Source organism: Numida meleagris, chromosome 13, assembly GCF_002078875.1.
Source record: "Numida meleagris isolate 19003 breed g44 Domestic line chromosome 13, NumMel1.0, whole genome shotgun sequence".
Lineage (NCBI taxonomy): Eukaryota > Metazoa > Chordata > Aves > Galliformes > Numididae > Numida > Numida meleagris.
The window spans coordinates 5,234,907-5,258,796 of NC_034421.1; the positions used below are offsets into that span (position 1 = coordinate 5,234,907).

General features: G+C 50.9%; 3 protein-coding genes across 4 annotated transcripts; 2 read left to right on the top strand and 1 right to left on the bottom strand.

Moving 5' to 3' along the window:
- On the bottom strand, positions 508-5,733 carry ATPAF2 (ATP synthase mitochondrial F1 complex assembly factor 2). Of its 2 annotated transcripts, XM_021412064.1 has the most exons (8): positions 5,417-5,692; positions 4,408-4,452; positions 3,927-4,072; positions 3,499-3,596; positions 2,439-2,519; positions 2,224-2,336; positions 1,751-1,866; positions 508-1,125 (listed from the first exon to the last, which is right to left on the bottom strand). In XM_021412064.1, the coding sequence occupies exons 1-8, from the start codon at positions 5,526-5,528 to the stop codon at positions 988-990; spliced, it is 849 nt and encodes a 282-aa protein (XP_021267739.1). In that variant the 5' UTR covers positions 5,529-5,692; the 3' UTR covers positions 508-987. The 2 variants fall into 2 exon arrangements, with proteins under 2 accessions (XP_021267739.1, XP_021267740.1); XM_021412065.1 differs by having other exon boundaries at positions 3,927-4,452; positions 5,599-5,733.
- Positions 5,827-14,185, top strand: GID4 (GID complex subunit 4 homolog). The gene is made up of 6 exons (XM_021412066.1): positions 5,827-6,166; positions 8,035-8,094; positions 8,619-8,726; positions 9,457-9,558; positions 10,252-10,382; positions 11,525-14,185. The coding sequence occupies exons 1-6, from the start codon at positions 5,954-5,956 to the stop codon at positions 11,586-11,588; spliced, it is 678 nt and encodes a 225-aa protein (XP_021267741.1). The 5' UTR covers positions 5,827-5,953; the 3' UTR covers positions 11,589-14,185.
- Positions 14,598-23,815, top strand: DRG2 (developmentally regulated GTP binding protein 2). Its single transcript, XM_021412063.1, has 13 exons — positions 14,598-14,756; positions 15,710-15,870; positions 16,227-16,316; positions 17,490-17,550; positions 18,456-18,546; positions 18,963-19,035; positions 19,181-19,271; positions 19,511-19,608; positions 20,209-20,285; positions 20,738-20,826; positions 21,773-21,831; positions 22,246-22,299; positions 22,391-23,815. The coding sequence occupies exons 1-13, from the start codon at positions 14,693-14,695 to the stop codon at positions 22,475-22,477; spliced, it is 1,095 nt and encodes a 364-aa protein (XP_021267738.1). The 5' UTR covers positions 14,598-14,692; the 3' UTR covers positions 22,478-23,815.

A 23,890-nucleotide genomic window follows, 5' to 3' on the forward strand; every position in this document is an offset into this window, starting at 1 on the left:
GGCGAGGAGTCATTAATTCCCCTCCTTCCTCAGTGACAGCAGCTGCTGCACTCACTTCTGGGCAGCTTCTGAGGAATGATGCTGGCCAGGGCGGTACTGCTAGAGCCAACCAGCAAGGAGAAAGGTGGGAAGGTTAAATGAAAGGGTGGCTGCATATGCACTCCTGGGAGAGACCAGGTCTCCTGAAAGCCCTTCAGCTGGTGCTGCCTGACATACAGATTTAGCTCTGACTGCCCTATGCTTTTGGAAATGGCTGCAGCCCAGGTTTCCCCCTCCCTGCTTGCACAGTCAGCTCCCTGCTGCTACTTGGCTGCTGGGACAGGGCACCTAACACAGAGAGTCTCACACAGAGACACGGAGGGAGCTAATCTATCTGATAGCTAGTGTCTGCTCAGCTCTCCTCCGTGACTTTTTCTGCCTACAGCCATTCCCACACCTGCCTAGAGCCCGGCAGCTCCAAATCTACACCACGGTTTGACAATTAAAACAAAGAAATACTCAGCAGCATTAGCTTTCAGTATCTTGCAGAGGCGTGCCTTTAATCAAACAGAGAGACCCTGGTGTTACATACAGGCACACTGCGGGATGAAGAACAGATGCAACGGAGTCTGTTTTCAGATTTCCATAACAAGTGTGTGTCAGGAGCTGGCAGCTATGAAGACATGTGGCATATGCTAGGTGTGTCTGTGCCGTGCCCTGCCCAGGAAGCTGTTTCTTTCAAGGGAGCTCCTCTGATGAATTACAGACATCGGTAATGGACAGCGCTGCTGCCTTGAATATGCAGAGGGAGCTCACCTTGACCTTTCCTCCTCGTGGGCTCAAAACTGCTGGCGCTGCACTGCAGCAAGGAGCTGCCCACAAAGCTGCAGTTCCTCAGCACAAGGCCGATCCCAGACAAGCTGTGGTGGCAGAATGGTGGTTACCCTCTCTGAGTCACGGCAGCAATTCACAGCTGGGCATCTTCCTCCTCCACCCAGTCCCGCAGTCTTAGTCCTGCAACAGCTTGTGTTTTACAGTCGAGCTCTCTGAACAGAGATGAACAAAAAGAGTCCCAGCTGCCGCACGAGCACGCAGCTCACACAGATCATAGTCATGGGCCCACTCCACGTTGCCCCACCGCTGAATCTGAAGGAGAGGAGGAACACAAATCAGTTCAGAACTGGATTACGCACAGAGCTGCTAGGCAGCCTCATTTCTCAAGCCTGTGAAACACAGGCAGCCCTCCAGGAGCTGTGTTGACTGCGCACTACCAGGGTAGGGAGATCTCTGGATAAATATGGTGGAAGGACATGCTTCCTCCGTACTGATCTCTGAGGCAAAACCCCTTAAAGGGAGGATGAAAATACTCTCATCAACTTCAGCCATTTTGGGTCAGGGAGAGCTTCACTCCAGGCCAGATTCCAGCTTGTGCTCTCACAGGAAACAATTTAATAACAGTTTGGTGTCTAGCAAGGCCTCCAGGCTGGAAAACCCATAGCAAGAGAAGCCATCCATGGCTTTGCACTTCAGATTAGAGAGGGAGAAAGGCAGCCACCTGGGTTCTGCAAAACGAAACTGGCAGCCCCAAGAGCACCCTGGGCTGTGGCATCTATCATGTTGCTCTACAGCAGCGTGCTCCAGACTGGTGAAGTGGAACCTCTCCTGTAATAGCAGGCACTTCCCCTGCCAGTTATTTGTGGTGGGGGGGTGCGTTTGTCATGCTGAGATTATTGCTATTTGAATTATAGGGTTGCTCTGTAACATAATTTACCTGGTATTCTTCCTCCAGCCGAGACAGAAGCACGGCTTTCTCTACTGTAATGTGCCTGTCAATCAGGCCCATGGACAGAATCAGAGATTTCAGCTGGGTGATTACATATTCTATACCTGGAAGGGAAAAATCCAAACCAAATAATATTCATGGCTGTTTTCCACAGCATTACAGCAGCATCTTCCATGCTCTGAAAGGACAGTCGGGCTGTGGTCCCCCCTCAGGCAAATCACAGTGATGCCTCCCCACTCCCATCTGGGCTCCTAACAGCCAGATGCACAATTAACAGCACAATAGTGCTCTCCTGATCACAGTCACTGCAGTGACCTCAATGCTCTGAGCACCTTGGCATATCAGCAGGAGGGGAAAAACACTACAGTCTCTCCCCTCTCCCAGTGAGAGGAGCTCTCCTAGAGGAACTCTCCTGCCCTTGTGCAGCCCACACGGAGGGCTCCCACAGCCCAGCCTCTCACCTTGCAGAGCCCACATGTTGTAGGAGGCCAGGTGACTGATGAAGGTGTCCCTGGTGCTGGCTGGGATGTTCGGTCCCATGATGCTGGTAGAGGACCCGATTGCCACGTTGTACCTGACGTGATCACAGAGCCCCTTAGAAAAGCTTGTGGATCTTGCAGCTCTGAGTCATGAGCACTAGAACTATGGGCCTTTAGAAATAGCTTTAACCTCTCACCTTTTCTCAGCCCAGGCAACAATAGGATCCCATTCTTTCTTCTGCAGCTCTGCCAAGGCAGCCGGCTCCTCCACACGATAGCTGGGACATTGCACAACAAAGCCATGTGGGTGTTCACTCACAAGCTGTCAGACTGCTCCCTGCCAGGCTACAGCATTCCTGGGAAGGAATTCTGTGCCCTCCACAGACCACAGCATGGGGAACATGGGCCTCCTGTCCACCCTACGAGCAGCAGCTGTGACTGGGAACGATCCCTCCCACTCTTCCCCAAATTCAGAGCTTGTTGTTGTTCTAGGAAAAACAATTCTATCCAGCTATATAACAGAGCTACAATCTGTCAGCAGAAGACTGCAGATAACCTGAAACCAGCCACAGGATGCAACAAGATTTAGTGATGAGAGCAGGGCACAAATCCCACAGGGCCCCTCCTGCTGCCTTGCATGCCCAGTGGCTCAGCTCAGCACTCACCAGCCACCACCCTGCCCAGCCCAACACAACCAAAGCCACAAAGAGCAACGTGAGTCCTGTTTCCCTCTCCCTTCAGGAGCAGAGCAGCTGCCATTGGACACCTCAGAGGCTGGGATTGTAAGACACGAGCTTGGGCAGGCTGGATCCTGCAATCCACAGGGACTTTAAGGAGCAAAGGGCATTTTGCTGCTAGTACAAGCAGTCTGAGCTTCCTACCCCTTTACAGTACAGGAGTGCCAGGGGACTGGGCTGACGTTCTCCCAAGCCTTTCTCAGCTTTTCCCCCAAGGAAATCTTCATTTCTTGCTGCCCCTTCCCCCTGCATGGACACCTCCAAAACAGATTTCAGCAGAGGAGCAGATCCCTGTTCTCCTTCTTATCTGTGCCCTTTAAATGCATGGAGTTCCACTAGCTTTGCAGACTTAGGACTGGCCTAAATTAATTCAAACCCCTGGGCCAAAGCCAGGACAGACCAGAGCCCTGCAACAACTTGGTTAGAGCATTTTCCCGCAGTTCTCTCAATCACGCTTCCAAAAACCACTCTGCAAGAAGACAACCTCGCCTCTGTGCCAGTGCATCCCACAGTCTCTTACCAGAGAGTGTCAGTCTCCAGGAACTTCACAGCTGCACCAATCAGCTGCACTTTGCTTCGCTGGGTGGGATTGTCCAGAGCTGTGTTGCACAGTGTGGTCTGCAGGATAAAGGCAGCTGAAATCACTGTTATCCAAGGCTTGAGGAAGCAGCAGCTTCCATTGTACTAAGCCAAGCATAAGCAGAAGAATTTGGGGGCAGACTGAGAGAACCAAGGAGCTCACTTAAGAGGGAAACAGAGCCAGAACATAGCTCATGTAATAGAGTTTATCCAACATCCTCATACCCCTTGCTATCCCCAGAAGTGCTCTCCAGCCCCTTCTCAAGCTCCCCAGTGACACTTCCACTGGCACTAGGATAGCCTGCTCTCTCCATGTTCTGCTTTTGGAGACGATTTTTGTGCTTCAGCACTCTGACCTGCCGTGCTCACCAGATGCATAGTGTAGAACTTGATGGTGTCTTTCTGAGAGTCCCATTCTGTTGCCACTGCAATGGCCAAGGCCTCACTGGGGACAGTGAAGAGCTTGGCCTGGGGTGTTTTCAGCTTCCGGTGGTCCAGGTTGATTTCAAAGCCTCCTGGGGAATCAGAGTAGAAATCCTGGGGAATTAAAGAGGAGCAGGCACTAAGGAACAACAGACAACCCCATAGAGGGAGCACGCTCAGAGCTGGAGCTGAAGTGAGCATGGAGTCAGCAAGTTTCCTACTATTATCAACATTTTGACATTGCTCTTCCCCAAATGATGCTGGAAACTTTCCCACCACATGGTTTTGCTACAGATAAGGAAAGGACAAAGAATGCTGGTGACAAACAGTCCACTTGCACAACAGGGGTTGCAGGCATGCCATTGCCTTGCGGTGAAAACCCCTTGCACAAGTACCAGCCCTCACCTGTCCCAGCAGCTGCACTCACCTTCTCCTTGTGAGATGCTCACGTTCTGGTAAAACCGCTTCCTCTCTGGGGGTTGAAAACAGAGCAGTTGAAAGGGCACCGAGAGATCTGGTCCCCTACCCTGCTCCCCATCACAGGTCAGAACACAGGGAGCCCTCAGAGCTGCTGAGGCCTACAGAACGGCCACAAAATCCTGCTCATTCATCTGCTCCCCAGCCCCACTCCATTTCAGTGAGCTCTACTCAAGCTGGGAAGCGTCACGATACTGGTGACAGCCGCAGCGATGCCCCAGCTACCCTGACCACCCATAGGAGCAGGTTTCGTGCAGACACCACTTGAAGGAGCCAGGAACCCTGTGCACAGCAGCAGCTGGATCGTGTGACAGACACGTTGCATGTGGCAGCTGAGTCACTGGGGAGGAACCACTGCCCTCAGCTCGCCGCAGCCCACACATCCCACCCAGCAGATCAGGTGCACGCCTGCTGCCCAGCACACTGAGTGCAGGGAACTGCTGTTCTGCTTTACAAGAAGCCTATTTTCATACCAGCACGGCTCCACACACTGCCAGCAAAATCCTGAGAGCCTGGCTTACATGGGAAGGGGTGCTGCAAAGACTCATCTCACCCACTCAAGGAAGAGTCTGCACAATTCCCCTGAGAATTACAACTAGCTCATAAATGCTGAGCCCATTTAATCTACCTCCTGGCTGCCTGTCACTGCACACTGCTCCCTGCCAACATTGGGCCGGCAGGGAGAGGGACAGGGATCCGCTCAGTCTCAGCCCCCTGCAAGTTTCAGGGCCTCAGGAAACACCACACCGCTGGAGCACAGCTCTGGGGGGACTCAGGTACCTGAGAGGAGCTCTGGGTCACCTCAGCGGGCTCCCAACGGCCCCACGATGCCAACACCTCCCCCAACCTCCAGGCGACCTTGAGGGGGGTTTCCCACGAAACGCTCTCAGGTCCCCCCCGCCGAGGCCTCCCCCTCTCACACGGGGATCCGGAGCCCTCCCGGGGGGGCCGCACCTCACCTGCGGGCGGGGCGTAAGCCCGGCTCCCGCCCGGCCCCAGCGGGCGGCCCCGGGCTGCGAGAGCCGGGAGGCGGCCCAGGGCCCGCAGGAGGCAGCGGCGGCGGAGCAACATCGCGGCGGAGAAAACTGGGGAGAACCAGGAGGAGCCGCGTGCGGAGGGGAAGCAGAACGGCCACCCCCACCTCAGCGCGTTGCCCCGGGCGCCGCCATGCTGCCCCCGCGCCGACCAATCCGCGCGGAGAACGCGTTTTGCCCCTTCGGCCTTCCCGTCGAGTGAGGCGCGGGGCGAAGAAACTCCATTTCCCAGCAGGCCTTCGAGGCAAAGCGTGCCGGGAGGGAGGTCTCTCCGCCAATCACCGCTCTGCCCCGCCCTCCCGCAGCGCCGCGAGGGCCAATGGGAGAGCGCCGAGGCGTTGCCGGGAGGCCCCGAGCCAGGCGGCGGCGGCGGCCTGGGTGCGAGGGGTGCGGAGCGCGGGCGGCGGCCCCGGTGGCGGCCGCTCAGCCCCGGCCACGCTGGCTCCCGGGGACCCTCCCGAGATGCCGGTGCGCAGCGAGCGGTGCCGCGCGGGCGGAGCTACGGGTACGGCCTCCTCGGCTCCGTCCGGGGCGGCCGCCAGCAGCTTGGTGCCGCCGCCTCCCATCAACACGGCGCAGCCCGGCGTGGCCACCTCGCTGCTGTACAGCGGCGCCAAGTTCCGCGGGCAGCAGCGGAGCAAGGGCAACGCCTACGAGGTGGAGGTCGTCATGCAGGTGAGGGGCTGCCCTCGGGCCCGGCCCGCGTCCTGCGCTCCTCGGGTCGCGTTCCCCCTCGGTGGGCCTCGGGCCTTCCCCTCACGGCCCCAGAACGGGGCGGGCGGTGCTCCCCGCGTTCCCTCGGCACCCCTCGATCCTTGGGATCCCCTTTCCCCTGGTCCTCCCGGCTCCTTCGGCACCCCCCGGTTTGGGAGCTCCTTTCCCTGGATCTCAGCAACCCCTCGGCGCTCCCTGTTCTTTTTACAGCCCCTCTTCCTTGTTCCTCAGGTCTCCAGGAGCTCCTTTCCGCAGGCCCGGGGCTTCTGGGAGCCCCCTGCCCGGCTCTCATCACCCCACACGGCCCAAGGCTGCCTCTGTGCTCCTTTTCCCTCACACCTTCATCTCCTTTTTTCCCCTTAGGGCTGGTGGGATCCCTAACCCGGGGTCTCTCCCGTTTTCCTCTCACACTTTTGCCCTGTTTTCTCCTTATGGCTGGTGAGATCCCTGACACAAGGTCTCTTCCTCATTCCTCTCAGCCCTGGGGTGCCCATGTGCCTCTGGGCTGCCAGGAGGAAGGGTGGGAGCCTGCCCTGCGCTGGGAGGTGCCCAGGAAGTCCCCAGCTGCGGGGCAGCCTGTATTTCAGGCCTGGCTGGAACTCAGCGGGGATCCAGGTCACTGTGCCTGGCTAGAGCTGGGGTTTGGGTTCCTCATCCCATGGTGCCAGTGGCTGTGTGGGGAGCCAGGGGAGGGGTGCAGCAGTTCTGCTGTGGTGGGAATGCAGCCAGACAGTTCTGGAGAATGGGGCTTTCCTAATCCTTTCTGGAGTCATTGTCACTCTGCGCACTTTATTTTTAGTCAAAGGCATTGGCACGCTTGGTTTGAGTAGAGGTGTGGAGCCGTTGGTGCATAGAGAAGCCAGACATCTGATGCATGCTTTCCTGTAGTGAATCACAGCCCTGTTCCTGCTTTGGTGGCATAGGATCAGGGGACCCAGGCTGGGTGTGCAGCAGTGATGCAGTCTGATGCATGGCTTGGCATTGGGGAGCGAAGTCAGAACCCCAAGGTCAGCAGATGGGGCAGTGTTTGAACTGTACCCTCTGTTTTGACATCCAGTCCTCCACTTGTCAGCAGCACAAGTGTACCCGCTACAGTTTGCTCTGATGGAGACATCCTATGGCTGCTTAGTTTGCTGCATGCTACTTTCTTGTAGAGGCTGGCTCTATCTTTGTGCTAAAAACGCTGTTCTGCGTGTGTCAGCTGAGAAGAGGTGGCTGCCTGCTCTCCCTGTGCTGAGCAGAGAAATGTAGCTTTTCTTTGATCACAGGTGGGGAAGAGCTATCTTCTCACAGCTGATGTTTGCACTTCCCTAAATAATTCGCTTCTTGCTTTGAAAACCAATCTGGAGATGTCAGGGGAAAGCTTGGAAAATCCCCCTGCTTGAAAGGCGCTCAGAACAGAAGCATCCCCCTGCCTCCTTTATGCATAGCAGAAAAGGCAAGATGCAGCCCAGGAACTCACAAGAAGAGTGGCACTAAAGCATTAGATCTGCGGAAGAGGCTTATTTGAAAATGCATAAGGCATCACCTGGCTTCTGAGCAAGCTTTGTGTGCCAGGACTGGGTATGAGGCAGAGACCTCTGGCTGAGAGTGCAGCCTTGGTGGGAAGAGCTGAAAGCAGTCAGGGCTATAAGAGGATAACTGAGCACCTTTCAGTCCTTCTCCCGAGCCCCCGCCCCAGCCTTGGGGAAGGGGTGTCTGTGAGCTGGATGGTTGGTACCAGCTGAAGCAGAACCAAGCCTTGGAGGCGCTTGGGGTTAGAAAGGGCTTTGGATCAATTGAGTGCCTTCTTGCACGTTCTAATAGTAGGACTTTGCACTTTTTTCTAGCATGTGGACATGGAAAACTCCTATCTCTGTGGATACTTGAAGATTAAAGGCCTTACAGAGGTGAGTGCTAATTGCAAAACAGCATGAGAAGATGCTGTTCAAAGGCTTTTCTTTTTCTTGGTGAGGTAGGAGAAGCTACCGCTAGAAGTAGGAAGTGGAAGGATTGAGCATACAGCAAAATTGACCACTAAGTAGGTTAATGGCTTCAGTCTGCTGTTCTTGGCATATTGAGCGAATATGATGGGCCTAGATGGGAGACCTGAAGGGAGGGGAAGCTTCTCTGGCATCCCTTAGGGTCTGAGCCTGGCCTGACCCTGCAGTCAGCTTTGGGCACACCTCTAGTGTGCTGAAAGAAAATATAAGAAGACCCAAACAAGTCAGGTCTTTATGTGCTTCTGTCCATATCCATCCGCTGTGGTCTGCTCTGTGTTGGATAGTGAGTGAGAGGTGTTTCACAGGTGTGACACTTCTTATTGTGCTTCTCCAAGATCCTCAAGTAGCCTGGAGCCCTTGCTGTGAGATGCTGCCTTTTGCTGAGTTCTGGTCACCAGGTGACAAATCTTCTTACCTGTCTTCTCTCCTAGGAGTACCCAACCCTCACTACTTTCTTTGAAGGGGAAATAATCAGTAAAAAACACCCTTTCTTAACACGCAAGTGGGATGCGGATGAAGATGTGGATCGTAAACACTGGGTAAATAAATCGGGGGCCAGAAGCAGGTCTGATGCAGTCCTGGCTGAGCAGCTGGTGTCGAGGTGAGGTACTGAGAGTGTCCATGCAAGGAGCTCTCCTTCGGGGTGCCCTCCTCCTTCCTCCACCAGAGTCTTTGCGTCTGGAGGTCTGTTCAGCAGGCTGTGAGCTGAGATCTCTGAGAAGGGAGGGGTTGTCTTGCTTTCCAGTTGTTGGCCCTGGGCTCGGAAGGGAAGCAGGAGCAATTCCCATCTCTTGCACTCCTAGGAGAACACACACCTTGTTTTGAAGGCTTAGCACAAAACAGGGTGGAGAAAGGGCAAGGTGGCCCTCTGGAGCAGGCACCTGTGTCTTGTGGCACCAGCAACCTCAGCCTTTTCACCGGGACAGGGTGTGCCCTGGATCAGGGCCACAGCAGCTGGCTGATTACCTTGCTGACTTGACCTTTGCTGCTGCTTGCCAGACTGATGTTTATTATATTTTTGTCAACATATATACACCCCTAGAAGTGCAGGAGCTTCTGCAACCAGGCTGGATGTGGTTGTGGATGGCTGCAGTCTTTGTTGCCCTGTGCTAATCCTGGGGCATGCATCCAACGCTGCTATGAGGGAGGAGCATTCCCTTCAGTGAGGAGGTCCTGTTCTTTCCTCCAAAATAGCAGCTGTACTAGTAAGCACTTTTACTGGAGTAAGCGTCCTGGGTTTTGTGTTTACTTGTTTTCCTTTTGTTCTAGGGGAAATTCCAAGCTTTCTACCAGTATGCAAAAACATTTAACTCCGATGACTTTGATTATGAGGATCTGAAAAACGGGGACTATGTCTTCATGAGATGGAAGGTAAACTGCGGGCCTTCTTCTCTGATGAGCTTCGTACAAGCGACTGACAGAGGCTTGAAAGCTTTTTCAACTACTGCTGTTGGCCTAATGAAAGATCTTGCTCTATCCAACCTCATTAACCTGCCATACTCGCAAATTCCAGTGTGACTCCTGTCTAGTCAGCTAATTGCATCCTTAAGGACTGCAGTCATGCCTGAAAACACAACAGGAAAATCTTGCTTGGTGATTCTCCAGAGGGTGAGAGAATCTGTGTCTCCAGCCCCTGTGCTGGGCCTGGGTTTGGTGCAGTTTGCTGGCCTGTCTGCCCCTCTTGGCTCTACAGCTGGATTGAGTCTTCTCTCTTGACATAAGCTTTGTGCAGCTGTGAAGGAAGGAGATCGTCAGGCAGCTCTGATTGCTGATTTTGTGATTGGCCTCTGGTTTGGAAGGGGCGGATGTTGGACTGAAATTCATTTTGTGTGCTCTTTAAAACTGGTTCTGCTCTCAGTTCTTGCTTCCCTGTAAGGTGCTTACAGTGCCAGGTGGTGAAAGAACACACAAGTCCTGATCTGGGCTGCTAGGAATGCAGGGAATGCTTGACCAGGAGTGCTTTTGTGTTAATGGGTGCTGGTACTCAGCTTGGGAGGGCCATTTTGGGGGGAGAGGGGAGTATTTGACCAACATTTCTAAATACAGCGTATGTTTTGTGTGCAGGAACAGTTCCTAGTGCCAGACCACACTATCAAAGACATCAGCGGTGCTTCCTTTGCTGGTTTCTATTACATCTGCTTCCAGAAGTCAGCAGCATCTATAGAAGGCTATTACTACCATAGGAGTTCAGAGTGGTAAGGAAGCTTTCTTCCTTTTGGGGACTGAAGGGTGCCTGGTCAAACAAAGCAGGGACTCCTCTTCTACCTGCTTGCAGCCCTGGGAGCACCCAGGAAGCACTTATTTTGGTGGGAAGGGGATTTTTTCTGGTGGCTGGACCCTGATGAGGAGGGAGGGCACGTGTGCTTGGCCAGCGCAGCCCATCTGTGTGGTGTAAAGTGCTGTCCTTTGCATGGCTGATGGTAATTGAGCTGGCAGCATGACACAGGGAAACGCTGTGTGGAAGTGTGTCATGGAGCAGTGAGGCAATGTGTCTGGGAGGTGTGCTAGGATGCAGACCCCAGCTGCGGTTCTCTATTAGCATCCATCTAGAAGCCTGGGCTCCAGCCTGCAAACCTTTGTTGGGGTTGCCTGGAAAAGCCTGAAGTAGTTCAGGCTGAGCTTCTCCATGCCTTGGCCCTTCAGGAGATATCGGAGGGAGCTAGGAGAGGGAGCTTTGGTGCCTTCTCACCTGTAACAGCTCTCCTGCTGCTCCCTTCAGGCAGGTGTCTTGTTAGGCCAGTGCTTTGTAGTCCAAGGTGCTTGGGGTGTTGCTGCAAGACACAGGGAACAGTCAAAGTTAATTGGTTGGTTTGTTGTTTTTTCTTGTTGTTTTTGTTAGAGCTATCTGACAAGTAGCTGTGAGAGCTCTTTTCCCTAGCTTTGGATAAATAATAAAGATATTTGTCACGCACAGCAAGTGAATCCGTAGGGTGTCTGGAAGCTCTCAGAAGGAAGAAAGGTGCCTGAGGGACTTTCAGATGAATCCCCTCAAGCTAAGCTTTGAAAGGTTTGAGTCTAATTTTCAGTTGTAGTAAACAGTGTTTGAACATGAAAGTTGTCAAACTTCAAAAGGTGTCCAGAGCCCCCAGTCGGCCCACCTCGATCACAGTCTGGCTGCAGGTAGCTCAAAGACATGGGAATGGAAATGAAGAACGAGGCTGAGTCCTCCCAGGGTTTTGGCACCGCTGTTAAGTGGGTGCTTGAATGCCTCTGAGACTGTCCCGAAGGGAAAGAGAGCCCACCTGGCTGCAGCCTGCTGAACAGGAGCTCTCAGTTCAAGGTGGGGGGTTCTGTTGCTCTGTGTAATCTTCTCACCCATCTTTTTCCTCTCTCCCAGGTATCAGTCATTGAATTTAACTCATGTTCCTGAGCACAGTGCTCCTATCTATGAATTCCGATGACAGCTGTCCAGAACTGATACCACACAGAAGCAAACGGGGCAGGAGAGCACGGCCTGCTGGGAGAACTGTGTCCCTGTCGGAGCACGGGAATGCACGCTTCTCTCCTGCCCCTCGGACTCGCGAGAGAGAGCCTGAATGTTAACCCACCAGCCAAGGAGCACGGCTGCTGGAGCTTAATTCTCCCTCCTGTCGAGTGGCGATTTGATCTTTAATCTGGTTTTAAGATACCTTTAAATGCACTTTCTTATTGCACAGCTAGTTTCTCTATCACTGAAATTCCTCCTGGCTCTCCTCTGGAAGTTGTTTCTCAGTAGCTGGAATCGGTCCGTTCTCTGAGTAATAAGAAAACAAAAGCTTGGTGCTTATATTCTCCTTGTTACAGCCTGATGTGGGTTGAAATCATCAGGACTCAGGTTTGTTACCCAGATTACCAGCTCTGATGCTCCCAGAGCCAGGCACAGCCACGTGTGTGAGGCTCTGCTTGGCAGGCAGCTGCTCGGCTGCAGTCTGTCAGGGGAGTGTTGGCTGAGATGGATGAGAGTTGAAGGAGTCTTTGCTTCCTGCTGGCTAATGAGGTTAGCCAGAGCTGCAGATCTTTCAGGAACACCGGCCCTTTGGAGCTGAGAGCTGTTCCAGTGTCTGGATACACCACTGGGAATTAGTTTGATATATGGACTTCCAGGCTGTCAGTAAAGTGGATCTGAACTCTGCTTATAGGTGTATAATTTGCTCTTTAATTAAGTTAAGGGTTTAAAGAAAAAAAAAAAAACTTCTATTAAAAAAAAAAAAAGAAAATATTTTTATGGTTCCTTTTCCCAAGGACCTTATGGCAAATGCACAATTACTCAGTTACATTTTACCGTTTTCACATTGAAAACCGGGAATGTCTATGTTAGTTTTTATATATGTGTATGTATTCAGCTAGCTTCTGCTTTGGGACAGTAATTGGAGTGCAAGTGTTGAGCAGCACTGCAGAAACAGCTTGAACTGTTCAGCATTTGTACTCAACCCTCATGCTACACCAACACCACTGCTTGATACCTTTATGCAAGGCAAGAAAAAAGAAAACAAAAAAGCTCAGTATCTCTCTGACTTTGAAATGTTTCAAGTGATATAACTTAAGGCTTGTGTGCCAAAGTGTGTGTGTGTGTATGCGTGTGTGGGGTTTTTTTTCCGAGACATTTTAAAAGTTGGCCTCAGTTGTATATTTAATGTGTCAGTCACACCTGCAGGGCTTCTGTGTGAGTCTGGCTGGCGTTTTTCAGGCTGTTTGAAAGCACCCCCCTGAAGCAGCCCTGCGTTGTGCGCTGACAGGGTGGGTGCTGAGGATGGATTTGCCACCTAGGAGAGGAAAGCAAAGCCCCCTGCATACCTCGTGCTGGTTGCTTGGGTTTTGTTTTCAACTTCCTTTAGGCTGCATGTCGGGTCCTGCGCAGCAGCTGAGTTGCTAGTGCAAGCCTTAACAAGAGTGGGTTTGGTTCTCAGTGAGCCTGTTCTGTATGCACCAAGCTGGGATCTTGCATGTTGGAGAGGTGGTGGGGCTGTTGGGAGATGATGTGGTGCTGGAAGTGCCCTTCTGCGGGCTGCTCACTGCGGGTGAGTCCTGGGCCCCAGAACCAGCAGCCCTGCCTGCGGATGGAGGTGGGAGGGGGGAGCAAGTGTGTGCTGTTGTCTTGGTCGTCGCAGGTGGATTTGTATTGTTGCACAAAGGCTGTGGTGGAGCTGGAGGAGTGGGGTGTTCTCCCAGGCTGACGTGAGTAGGGCAGCTTAGAAACAGATTCTGCTTTTATTCTGCTCCTCTGGGAGAAACTTGGCCTGCAGGGAGGTGAGGAAAGGTGTTTCTGCATGCATGGCGCTGGGAGATGTCCTGGTTTTCGAGGCTAAATCCGATGGTGCTGCTCGGCTGTGAGAAACGGAGGGGTGAATTGAAGGGAAGGCAGCAGTACAGGTGCAGACCCTTCCCCACAGGTTGCTTTCAGGAGCTGTGTGCAGTGTTGGCAGTGACACTAACCTCCCTGTGCTGTCAGTGCAGTGTTACACTTGGGTTTCTAATGCTGTTCAGTTGAATCGGTTCTGTGGTTGTCCATAGAAGCTGGATTAGGAAGGTTCCTGGGGTCGTTCAGTAATGTATCTACCCTAGAATTTCCCTTAAGTTTTCCTGTGAGACCTGATGTGGGGAAGGAGGAGTGTTCTTCCCCCTGTCCCTCTGCCTGTCTCATGGCAGCAGACTCAAAACGCTTTAGCTGAAATCCCAAATGGTCTCAGTAGGATGTGCTGGGGACAGAGGACAGCTGGGAGATGTGAAGGAGCCTGTGTTCAGGATTTCTCTAAAGCCTTGATTTTGATTTTCTTTGAGTTGTTTGATAAGCTAAAGAGTTGTTCAGTATGTCACGTTGTGGTGAAAGGCGACTAACGGGTGAGGTGCTGGGAGAGGGAGTAACGGGGGATCCGAGGCTTCTGAAAAAGGTGTGAGTTCTTTTTTTAACAATGTTGGCTGAAGAATTAGTATATTTATGGATGTACTATGGAAAAGGGACTGGGAGAAGTATTTTGCGGAGTTACCAACGTCCAAATTAAAAATGAAATGTATTTAAGGAGCCTGTATCCGTGTGTGTTTGTCAACCACAGCGCTTCTCAGCTCACGGAGACAACTGTGCTTCATTCCCTGCCTGAAGACACATCCAGGAATCTGAATCGTTGCTTAACGACTGCGAATCCAAGGGTTCAGGAATACAATTGCCTTAAATAAGGGACATGGGATTGCTGTGGTGGGGGTTCAGCTCAATATCTGTCCTCAACGCGGCCTGCGGGCCCTGTGCCACGTATCCATCGCCCCTCCAGCCATTTTGGGATCTCAGCGGGGGGGAGCCCCGAGCAGGGAAGAAGCTGAGCGGGACCACGGAGGCGGGCGGAACGCAGGGCGCGGGGCGGCGGGCGCGGCCGGAGCGGTGTGCTGGGATCACAGCGCCCCCCTGCCAGGCGGCGGAAGTGAACGCAGCCCGGAGCCTTAAGGCGGTCGGACGGAGCGGAGGCACTTCCGGCGGGCGGCGTGAGGAGCCCCGGCGGGCGGCGTGAGGAGCCGCGGCGGGCGGGAGGGCCGCGCCATGGGCATCCTAGAGAAGATCTCCGAGATCGAGAAGGAGATCGCCCGCACCCAGAAGAACAAAGGTGCCGGGGGCTGCGGTGGGCTCGGGGGGTGAGGCGCTGAGGGAAGCGGTGGGACGTGGCTGCGGACGGATTCTGGGGCTGGGCGCTCTTTGTGGGTCCCCGGGGTCTCTGCGTGCCCCCTCCGCAGCCCTGCGTGTTCCCGCAGTGGGAGCCGGGGCCTTCTGCTCCCGGGTTGCCCCGGGTTGGAATTCGGATGCCTGAATTCAAGGCAGGGCCGAGGTGCGGGGTGCGCCGGGGCAGTGCCACAGCGTTTTGCTGCTTCAGCGGGCTGGAGGCCGTGCTGAATGCTGCCAAGGAGAGGTGCTAAATCCTGCGATCCCGAGTGCCCTCCTCCCCCCTGTTACAAGCTTCTACTGAGCGAGCTGCCTTCTTCTCTGTGTCAGGTGTAAATTCAAGTGTCTTGTTGAGAATAAGCCAGTAAATGCTTTATTCATGTATGCGAGCTCTAAGCTGAGCATGCTTTTAAAAATTGGCAAAAGCAGGGGAAGAGTACCTTGCATTTTTGTGGCAATGGATGTTGCAGGGGTGCTGTGCAGAAGGGACTCTGCCCAGGGCAGACTGCTCCCCACGGGCTCTGCTTCCTTCCAAGGCCAACCCCAGCCCGTGCCCACTGACCACATCCCTCAGCACCATGTCTCCACAGCTCTGGAACACCTGGTGATCCCACCACGCCCTGGGCAGCAGTGCCGGTGCCTGACTGCTCTTTCCAAGAAATTTTTCCTAATATCCAACCTGAAAACGTCTTTTTTCCTTTAAGTCTGACTTACACGCAGGTTCCTGAAGGATTTTGCTCTCAGTGACTGATATCTCAAAAATTATGGAACGCCTGGAGGTGCTAGGATGTGTTAAGCTACAGGCTTAAATCTGAGGTTTCATTTTAGGAAGGCTTTTGTTTCTAGGGGTGAGTTATCAGGCTCTGTCTTTAACCAGTTGCTGCATTTCTGTTATTTCAGCTACCGAGTACCATCTCGGCCTGCTGAAGGCAAAGCTTGCGAAATACAGAGCTCAGTTATTAGAACCTTCCAAATCCTCTGCTGCTAAAGGAGAAGGCTTCGATGTGATGAAATCTGGAGATGCCCGAGTGGCACTGATTGGTTTTCCTTCTGTGGGTAAGGTCAGTGAGTGTCCGAGTTAACCTTGCAGCGTGTGGTTTCTCTGGGTTTGTGACTGGCTGAGGCCGTAAAGCAGGAATCTATTGTCTCTTTGTATTTCACCTTCTTGCCATTAATTAGCGAAAGGTTAACTAGTGCAACCACAGGACTGCTGAGAACATAGGCAAGAGTATAGGTTTTATCTTCATGCTGGAAAAGTGCTGGCAAACCCATTACTGCTTCCATCCCTGGGTCCAGGATGGCTGCAACCTGACTTTTAAAAGCTGATGAACCCTTTCTGGTATTGCGTGTTTTGCTGAATATGTACCAGTGCTGTTGTTGGAGTATCTCTCACGATGGTAATCTCTTGCTTTTTCAGTCCACGTTTTTGAGTTTAATGACCTCAACTGCCAGTGAAGCTGCATCTTATGAGTTCACAACCCTGACATGTATCCCAGGAGTCATAGAAGTAAGTAGGATTTTCCTCCCTCTTACTGAAGATAGTGGTAAGAAACCCAGACATGTACAGAAGTCTGTTCACACCAGTTACACTTGTATTACCACTGAGAAGCAGTGATATCCAGAGATCTCTGCTGACCTCTGCTTTAAACTTCATGAAGTCTTGAGTGCTTGCAGTATCAAGTCTGCAACCTGCGGTGCTGATGTAGCACTTCTCTAGGCTGCATAACTCTTCAAGATTGACTGCCTAATCGGGGTTTCATATGCCACAGTTGGACTGACCAGAGCAATATGGGAATTCTCAACTGAATTTTTTATAACTGCTATTGGCGCCATTGACCAGATGGCTGGAAACCTTGACAGATTTGTTTTTAATGAAGCTTTAAAAGAGGCAATCTGTACTGTGATCAATTTGGAAAGAAAATACGACTACTCCTGTCCTTGAGGAATTTTATTAGCGGTGGTCTGAGCATCTATCAGTGAAGCAAATGGTAAAGGGCATCAAACTGAAAAGTATCCAAGAGTAATGAGAAAACTTGGGTCAGAATTAAAAGCAGATTTAAATAATGAAAGCAAACGTATTGGTGTGAAAATGAACACCACCACTGTAACGCATCCAAATACAGCCTCAAGCTCCAGTCACCAGCTGAAGCTGTTACTGAGGACTCACTGCAGCAATAGCTCGAAAGCTAATGACCCTGCAGATCTAATGAACAAAGGCCTCCCATTTTTTTTTTCCTGGCATTGTAAGACCTACAACACACCTCAATAGCTCTGATCCATCTTGGTAAGAGATTATGGCGTTTGCTTGTTATAGAGCTTTACTTGTTAGACCAGAACAGTATTGTTGCATATTTTTTTCCCTTTTCTGTTTGTCACTTTGGGATATTGTTGCAGTTGCACAGTGCTGTTTTCCTGTGTTTTGTCCAGCTGCAGTTACGTGTCTGTTTAGGAGGCCAGAACTGCAGTATGACCCAAAGTTGTTGAACACAGTTTGATAGGAAACACTCCAGAGATTGCCTCAACAGAAATGCCACCAGCTTTGTGCAGAGTTGTCCTTCTCTGTTGAGTTCATTCACTTCCACTCTCTGCAGGCTTTGGACCTCAGCATGTGCTCAGGGCTTTCAGGGCAGCTGAGATACCCGGCACAAGGCTTTCAGCTTTCCATCTGTTTCCTTTTCAGTACAAAGGAGCCAATATTCAGCTGTTGGATCTGCCTGGAATCATCGAAGGAGCGGCACAAGGTTGGCTGATCTCTATGTTGTTGTAAAGTAGGGACTTGCTCTCAGTATCATACTTGGCCAGATCAAACATGAGTAGCTTTCCCAAGCCAATAGTTCCCACGTTGGCTTTCCAAACTGGCATTCTTGATCTTACGTGAGGCACGATTCTTATCCCTGGGCCCACGTAATGCTCTATATGTAGCAGAAAGATGCTTTTCTGGAGGTGGGAGCCAAAGCAAGTCAGTCGCTTCTCACCTTCTTGCATGAGTGTTATCTTGCTCATCTGCTTTCTGGTACAGAGGAAATCTAAAGAAAGATGCTGGAAAGGCGGAGGGGGAAATTACAGCTAAACAGTAACTTCATTTGACTAATGTCCTGCATTCCTGCAAGTCCTCTCATGACTCCTGATTCTGGGCCTTTGTCCTTCTGCTTCAATATCTTTCTTATCAGTTGGTCATGTCAAAAGAAGCCTTACGAAATTTAGGAAGACCTCCTAATAGTCTCTTGGAGGAGCATGGTCTGGTTAATAAGGTCTCTCTCCCTTTTGACCAGAAAGTGCCCACATCACTGCCTTGCATAAGCTGTCTCTGCCTCCTGGAACCCCTGTCACTGAAAAGGCTTGGGTGTCTGTCCAGCTGGCAGCAGTGACATTTCAACGTATGCATCTGTATGCAGATAGCTTTACGTGTGCTGGTTGTGGAAGCCATGGCAGAAGAGCAGCAGCAAAGAGTATTTTGGGGGCTTGTGCTGGGCATAAGACAGCACTGGATGGGCCAGATACACTCACACAGGAACCCCTTGACAGCTGACTACAGCCAGCGCAGGATTGCAGAATCCTTTTCCTTGCTTCCAGACAGGAGTCCCCATCTGTCACAACTCATAGCTGGCTTCTATTCTTGATGCACAACAATCTCCTCTCTCCTCAGGGAAGGGCAGAGGTCGGCAGGTGATAGCTGTGGCCAGGACAGCAGACGTCGTCATTATGATGCTGGATGCCACAAAGGGTGAAGTGCAGCGGTGAGTGTGTGCTTCTGGGTGTGTGGGGTTTCCACATGCCCAGAAAACATGCCAGATCCCTGAAATGCCATGTCCTGTGTACACTGGGGAACTGCTGTTTAAGCTCTTGAGTGCGAGATCGAGGTTGTGCTCCGTTAGAAGCATGCTGGCTAGCTGGGAGCAGCATTTACTGAACTTTCTGCAGGCCTCAGCTTGGGCTTCTCAGTTGAAAGATCATTCCTCCAGAATAACTGTGCAGAGATGGGGATGTTGAGCTGGATTTCCACCATAGACCCTGTCCTGCATTAGCTGTGGGTGTTATGTTGCAGTGGAAGTTTATGACAAGGCTGTATCAATATGACAATCAACAAGGAAGAGTGTGGGTGTCACCTGACTGGGCTCAATCTCCCAGGTACTAATGTGCAGTGTCCCTGCAGGGCCCTGCTGGAGAAAGAACTGGAATCTGTAGGAATCCGTCTGAATAAAAGCAAACCAAATATCTACTTCAAGGTGAGGTTTCCTGGACTGTTACAACCACATCTTGTGTCAGGCTGCTTAATGAAAGCCAAGGACACTGTGTGCTGCTTGTGTTGGACAGACTGAAGCAGAGGGTGGGTTTTGCAGGCTGTTCTGAAGTTGATTTATTGTCTTGTAGCCGAAGAAGGGTGGAGGTATATCCTTCAACTCGACTGTCACACTAACTCAGTGCTCCGAGAAGCTGGTACAGCTCATCCTCCATGAATATAGTATCCTTCTCCTAAAATGAGAGGCACTTGAGCCTCAAGTCAGCAGCTCTTGAGACAGGCAATACCTGCTGTGGGACGGCCTTGCGGTGTCCTTGGTGCCTGGGGGGGTCAGGAGAGGCCTGGGTTGATTTTTCCCATCTTTGTTCCCTTCCTCAAAGCTGCCCCAGGCAGGCTCAGCCCGTTGGCTCACAGCTGTGTTTAGGCATGCTGGATTTGGACCTTGACAATGTTCACCTCAGAAATCTTCAACGCCGAGGTCCTTTTCAGAGAGGATTGTTCCCCTGACGAGTTCATTGATGTGATTGTAGGCAACAGGGTCTACATGCCATGCCTTTACGTGAGTATCTCAGTAACAGCCTGCCTTCTGCAGCACCAAACATCTCTTTTTCAGAAGAAAACTCTGGGTCTTCCTGATTCTTAAAACAGTAACAATTTGGGGATGAGGAGGTGGGCGTTCTTTGCTATTTATACATGTGCAGCTGTGCTGCGTGCTCTCCCTATGCCCTCTAGTGGCTGGCTGCCGTGGAGCAGCGTGAGCTGTGCATCATGGTGGCACAGCTTGCTGCTGTGGTGTGGAGCCTTAGCTTCCTCTGCTGCCAGCTCAGCATTTGAGTTTTCGTAAATGTTTCCTTGAGCCAGAGGTCATTTAATGGCTCTGTTTGATAATGACTGGGCCTGGAGTTAAATTCATGATGCTTGCTCACGTTGCAAGTCATCCCAAATTGAGAGCTCTGGAAGGTCCAAGCTTATGTTTAGGTTCCTGAATTTCAACAGGTTAATTTACTAAAAGCCTGGGCCTGCCCTCTGACCGATAGGATCCGTGTTTCTGTACCATATGCTGAAACTGCCTTGTTACACCTACGTGTACATGTCTGTCTTCCTTGCTGTGCTGCTGAACTGCCATCCTAAAGAGTGCATTGTATCTCGTTTGACTTAGGTTTATAACAAGATTGACCAGATCTCTATGGAGGAAGTGGATCGTCTTGCTCGGAGGCCACACAGTGTTGTCATCAGGTAGGAGCCTGTACGTCGCTTGACGTGCTGGCCTGAATGTGCTGGTGGTTCATCTCACACCTCTTCCTCCAGCTTCTCCCAAGAAGGAGCCTTCTCCCAGGGCTGCCTTCAGCTGCTGGAGGATGAAGCAAAGCGCCATTGTGCAGCTTTTTACAGGCTTCCTTCCCCTGGAGAAGCAGGCTGCTTGGCTTCCTTACACCATCTGCAGGGCAAAATAAGTCACTAGCTCGTTCCTTTGGTAGCGCTGATGTATCTGACTGGGGCTTTGCTGCTTCAGAGCTAGTTTCCCTTCTGAAAGCCCTATTAATTTCATCTTGTGCTTTTCCTGTAATGACATCATTACAGACTTTTCCCCTTGTACCTTAGCGCTGTAATTAGATGTTTCACCTTGTTCTTCTGGATCTCTAAATCACAACAGCAATAAACATGGAGACTTTCCTGGTGTTTTACAGCTGTGGCATGAAATTGAACCTGGACTACTTGCTGGAGAAGCTCTGGGAATACCTGGCACTTACCTGCATCTATACCAAGAAACGAGGACGTAAGTGGCCGTTAGCTGAGCAGATTTGAAAGGCACAAAGGCTGCTACTCACCAAATACAGACAGGCTGCCAGCAGGGCTTGGATGCCTGGCTCTTGAGTGATCTCTTGTGTCTTGCAAATGCCACAGTTGCATGCTCCCTAACCAGCTTTCAGCATTAACTCTTGGGAAGTGCTTTCTGTTACATCTGATCCACCTATTCTGTGAGACCTGAATTTTTGTAAAGAACTGAATTTTTATAAGGCTTTCACGATGCTTGTCATAAAGAAGTAAAGTTTGCAAGTTTGCGGCTTCCTCCCTTTAAAAGTTACTGTGTGGAGTCTGCAATGAGCTGATTACTGTCCAGAAGTGGTCTCCTGTTCCTACTGTAAGAGATTTGGTGATTCCCATGCTGAGCTCCTGGAGCTCAGTAGCCTTTGATCCTCCTTTTGCTTTACCCTTCACCTGTAGCTTTTCCCAATGGTGAAGGTGCACCTGTAACTTGTTCCTTTTCTAAGACCTTCCTCTTGTTTAGTTGCGATCAAAGCCACAACTCTGAACTGGGTGGATGTGAGAGGATTAAGGAATTCTGTGAGTTTGTTAAGCTGTGAAACCCTGGGGATTTGACAGAAAACTGCAGAGTGGTGCCGTTGTACTTAGGCAGGTGTGCTGTGACTTTGGTGTCTTTGTATATTGAAAGCCAAGTCTTTGGAATGGGGTTGGAGAAGGTGAGTTGTGAGAAGGCTATTGGCTGTGATGTGGATAACTCTACTTTTGGGTACTGGATTGTGGACAGAAGAGGTTCAGTGCTTTCAACTACTTGGTTGCCTGTTGTGTCTGGGAGGCTGCTGGCAAGTGTAACAAGGCAAGGAACTGGAGAATAGTAAGCACAAAGCAAGGTGGCACAATGTCAGCATGTTAGAACACATTCAGTGGAAAACCAGTGACTTTTTTTTGCTTTTTTGTAGAGAGACCAGACTTCACAGATGCCATTATTCTACGGAAAGGAGCTTCTGTGGAGCATGTGGTAATTTCTCTGTTATTTATAATTAATTATCTTTAGAAGGCATCTTGGAGCCTGCTATGATTTATTTGTGCTTTTTAAAGTTTGGGATATGTGAGTGCTTAGTTGGGCTTCTCCTTTTGTTACCTTCCCTGATTCCATCTGCCTCAGGTTTCTCTCCTTGCTTCTGTAAAAGATTTATTTTTAATTACTGGATATAGAGCAGTGAAAAAGCACATGGAAGTAGTGAAACGGAACTTTTGGTGGACTATAGATTCCTGTGCATCTATTTTGTATTTCACGTGCTGCTAACTGGCTTCTAAAGCCACCCTTGTCATTTCTGATGTAGATATGAGTTGCTTCTAAATCCAGAATAATGAGCAAGTTGTTTACAAAGGGTCCCTGAGCTGCCTCACACGCTGTCCATCTGTCTTGCAGTGCCACCGGATTCACAGATCATTAGCCAGCCAGTTCAAATATGCCTTGGTATGGGTAAGTAAGTGTTTAACAGCAGATGAAATCCTTGTCCTAGTGTGTCTCGGACTGGTCTTCTTCTAACCCTTCTCCCTGTTTTTCTTTAAAGGGGACAAGCACAAAATACAGCCCTCAAAGAGTGGGCTTAACCCATATGATGGAGCATGAAGATGTCATTCAGATCGTAAAGAAGTAGCTCTCTTTGCTGCTCTTTGCTGGTGCCTGGCCTTGTCTTTAATCACTAGAATTGGATCTGACCGCATAAAAGCAAAACTAAACAAAAAAAAAAAAAAAGAAAAAAGAAAAAGGGATATGCGTTCCACAGCCAAGAAGGCGAGAAGGCTTCTGTGAAGCTCCTTCTCTTGGAGAAAGGCTTAAAATGAGGCTACATACATGCAGGTGGGGATGGGGAAGATGGGTTTCCATCTTGCAGCGTTTCGGGTGAAGTAATGTTTCTTAAATATATAAATATAAAAAAAAAAAAAAGGAAAAAAAAAGGGGAGCCAGTTCTTCGAGGACACAGTTCCTGCAGCCAGCAACGTCCTGCCCCGATAAGATCTGCACACGTCTGTGTGTTAACCTACCAGCAGCTTGCTCAGCCAGTGGCAGGTCCATGGGTTTGTGTGAACAAATGTGGCCCTGTGCTTTGGAAGAGAGGAACCAGAGCTGGGAGAACATTGCTGATGCTTTGCTGCTTATCTATTCACTTAATTTAAGTGTTGATTTGAAACAGAAAACAAAGTTCTTCCTCCTCTGCTCGCTGGACGTGTTGTCTCTACAGCTTTCGTGGCTGGAGACTTCAGTCTGAGACAAGCCCTGGTGAATTTATGATGGTCCCTCGATTACATTAGAACGTGGCACTCTGTGCCTCCTGTTAGCTCTGCAGAGGGGTTTGTAGGACATCCTTGTCCAACTGGTACTGAGAGGTGAGAACTGAACCCTTGTGAAGGAGTGGTTAACCTGGCCAAACTGCAGCAGGGTCCGATCAGAGAGCCATAGGCTGCGGTGAGGGTTCACTTCTGGCATATCACGGCCCGAGGAGTGATCTTGGGAGTTTCCTCCGCTCTTGTCCTGCCTGTTGGTCCCCAGGAGCATTGCTGGGGGTGTGCTTCTTTCTCAGTCCTGCCCCTGCGTTCCCCTAACAGCTCTCTGGGCTCGGCGCCATCCCATGCCATGGGTTTTACCCCAGCCCTGATTAACGGTGTTTCTTGTTTGGATATTTTTTCCTCAGAAATCTGGGATTTTTTCTAATCACGCTTTTTCATTAAATATTGATGCTAAACAATTCAGAGTGCCTGATAGAGAGCGGCTCTTTCCTTCTGGGATCAAGAGCTGCCGATAGCTTTTATTTTCTTTCATTGGAAAAGAGTTCAGTCTGATGTGGATTGTTGACTGTGAGGACAGGTCTGATAGCAAACTTGTCTGAGCAGGGCTCCTTCCCTCTTCTGTGTTCCTCCCCACCCCTCACAAACTGATCGAGCAGAAATGGAAGGAATATTTTATTTGAGAAAATAAAAACTGCTATTTCATGTGACCCGTGGATGTCTCCCTGCACTGGTTTGGCAGTTGGGTGTGTTCCCTAACTCTCTTTTTTTACCTTTGGCCTCCT

Coding starts and splice junctions, on each gene's coding strand:
- DRG2 (XM_021412063.1), top strand. CDS start 14,693: ATGGGCATCCTAGAGAAGATCTCCGAGATCGAGAAGGAGATCGCCCGC. Junction 17,551..18,455: donor CATCGAAGGAGCGGCACAAG/GTTGGCTGATCT, acceptor CTCTCTCCTCAG/GGAAGGGCAGAGGTCGGCAG. Junction 22,300..22,390: donor TCAAATATGCCTTGGTATGG/GTAAGTAAGTGT, acceptor TTTTCTTTAAAG/GGGACAAGCACAAAATACAG.
- GID4 (XM_021412066.1), top strand. CDS start 5,954: ATGCCGGTGCGCAGCGAGCGGTGCCGCGCGGGCGGAGCTACGGGTACG. Junction 8,095..8,618: donor AGATTAAAGGCCTTACAGAG/GTGAGTGCTAAT, acceptor CTTCTCTCCTAG/GAGTACCCAACCCTCACTAC. Junction 8,727..9,456: donor ATGTGGATCGTAAACACTGG/GTAAATAAATCG, acceptor CTTTTGTTCTAG/GGGAAATTCCAAGCTTTCTA.
- ATPAF2 (XM_021412064.1), bottom strand. CDS start 5,528: ATGTTGCTCCGCCGCCGCTGCCTCCTGCGGGCCCTGGGCCGCCTCCCG. Junction 3,597..3,926: donor AGTTCTACACTATGCATCTG/GTGAGCACGGCA, acceptor TTTATCCTGCAG/ACCACACTGTGCAACACAGC. Junction 1,126..1,750: donor GGCTGGAGGAAGAATACCAG/GTAAATTATGTT, acceptor CCTCTCCTTCAG/ATTCAGCGGTGGGGCAACGT.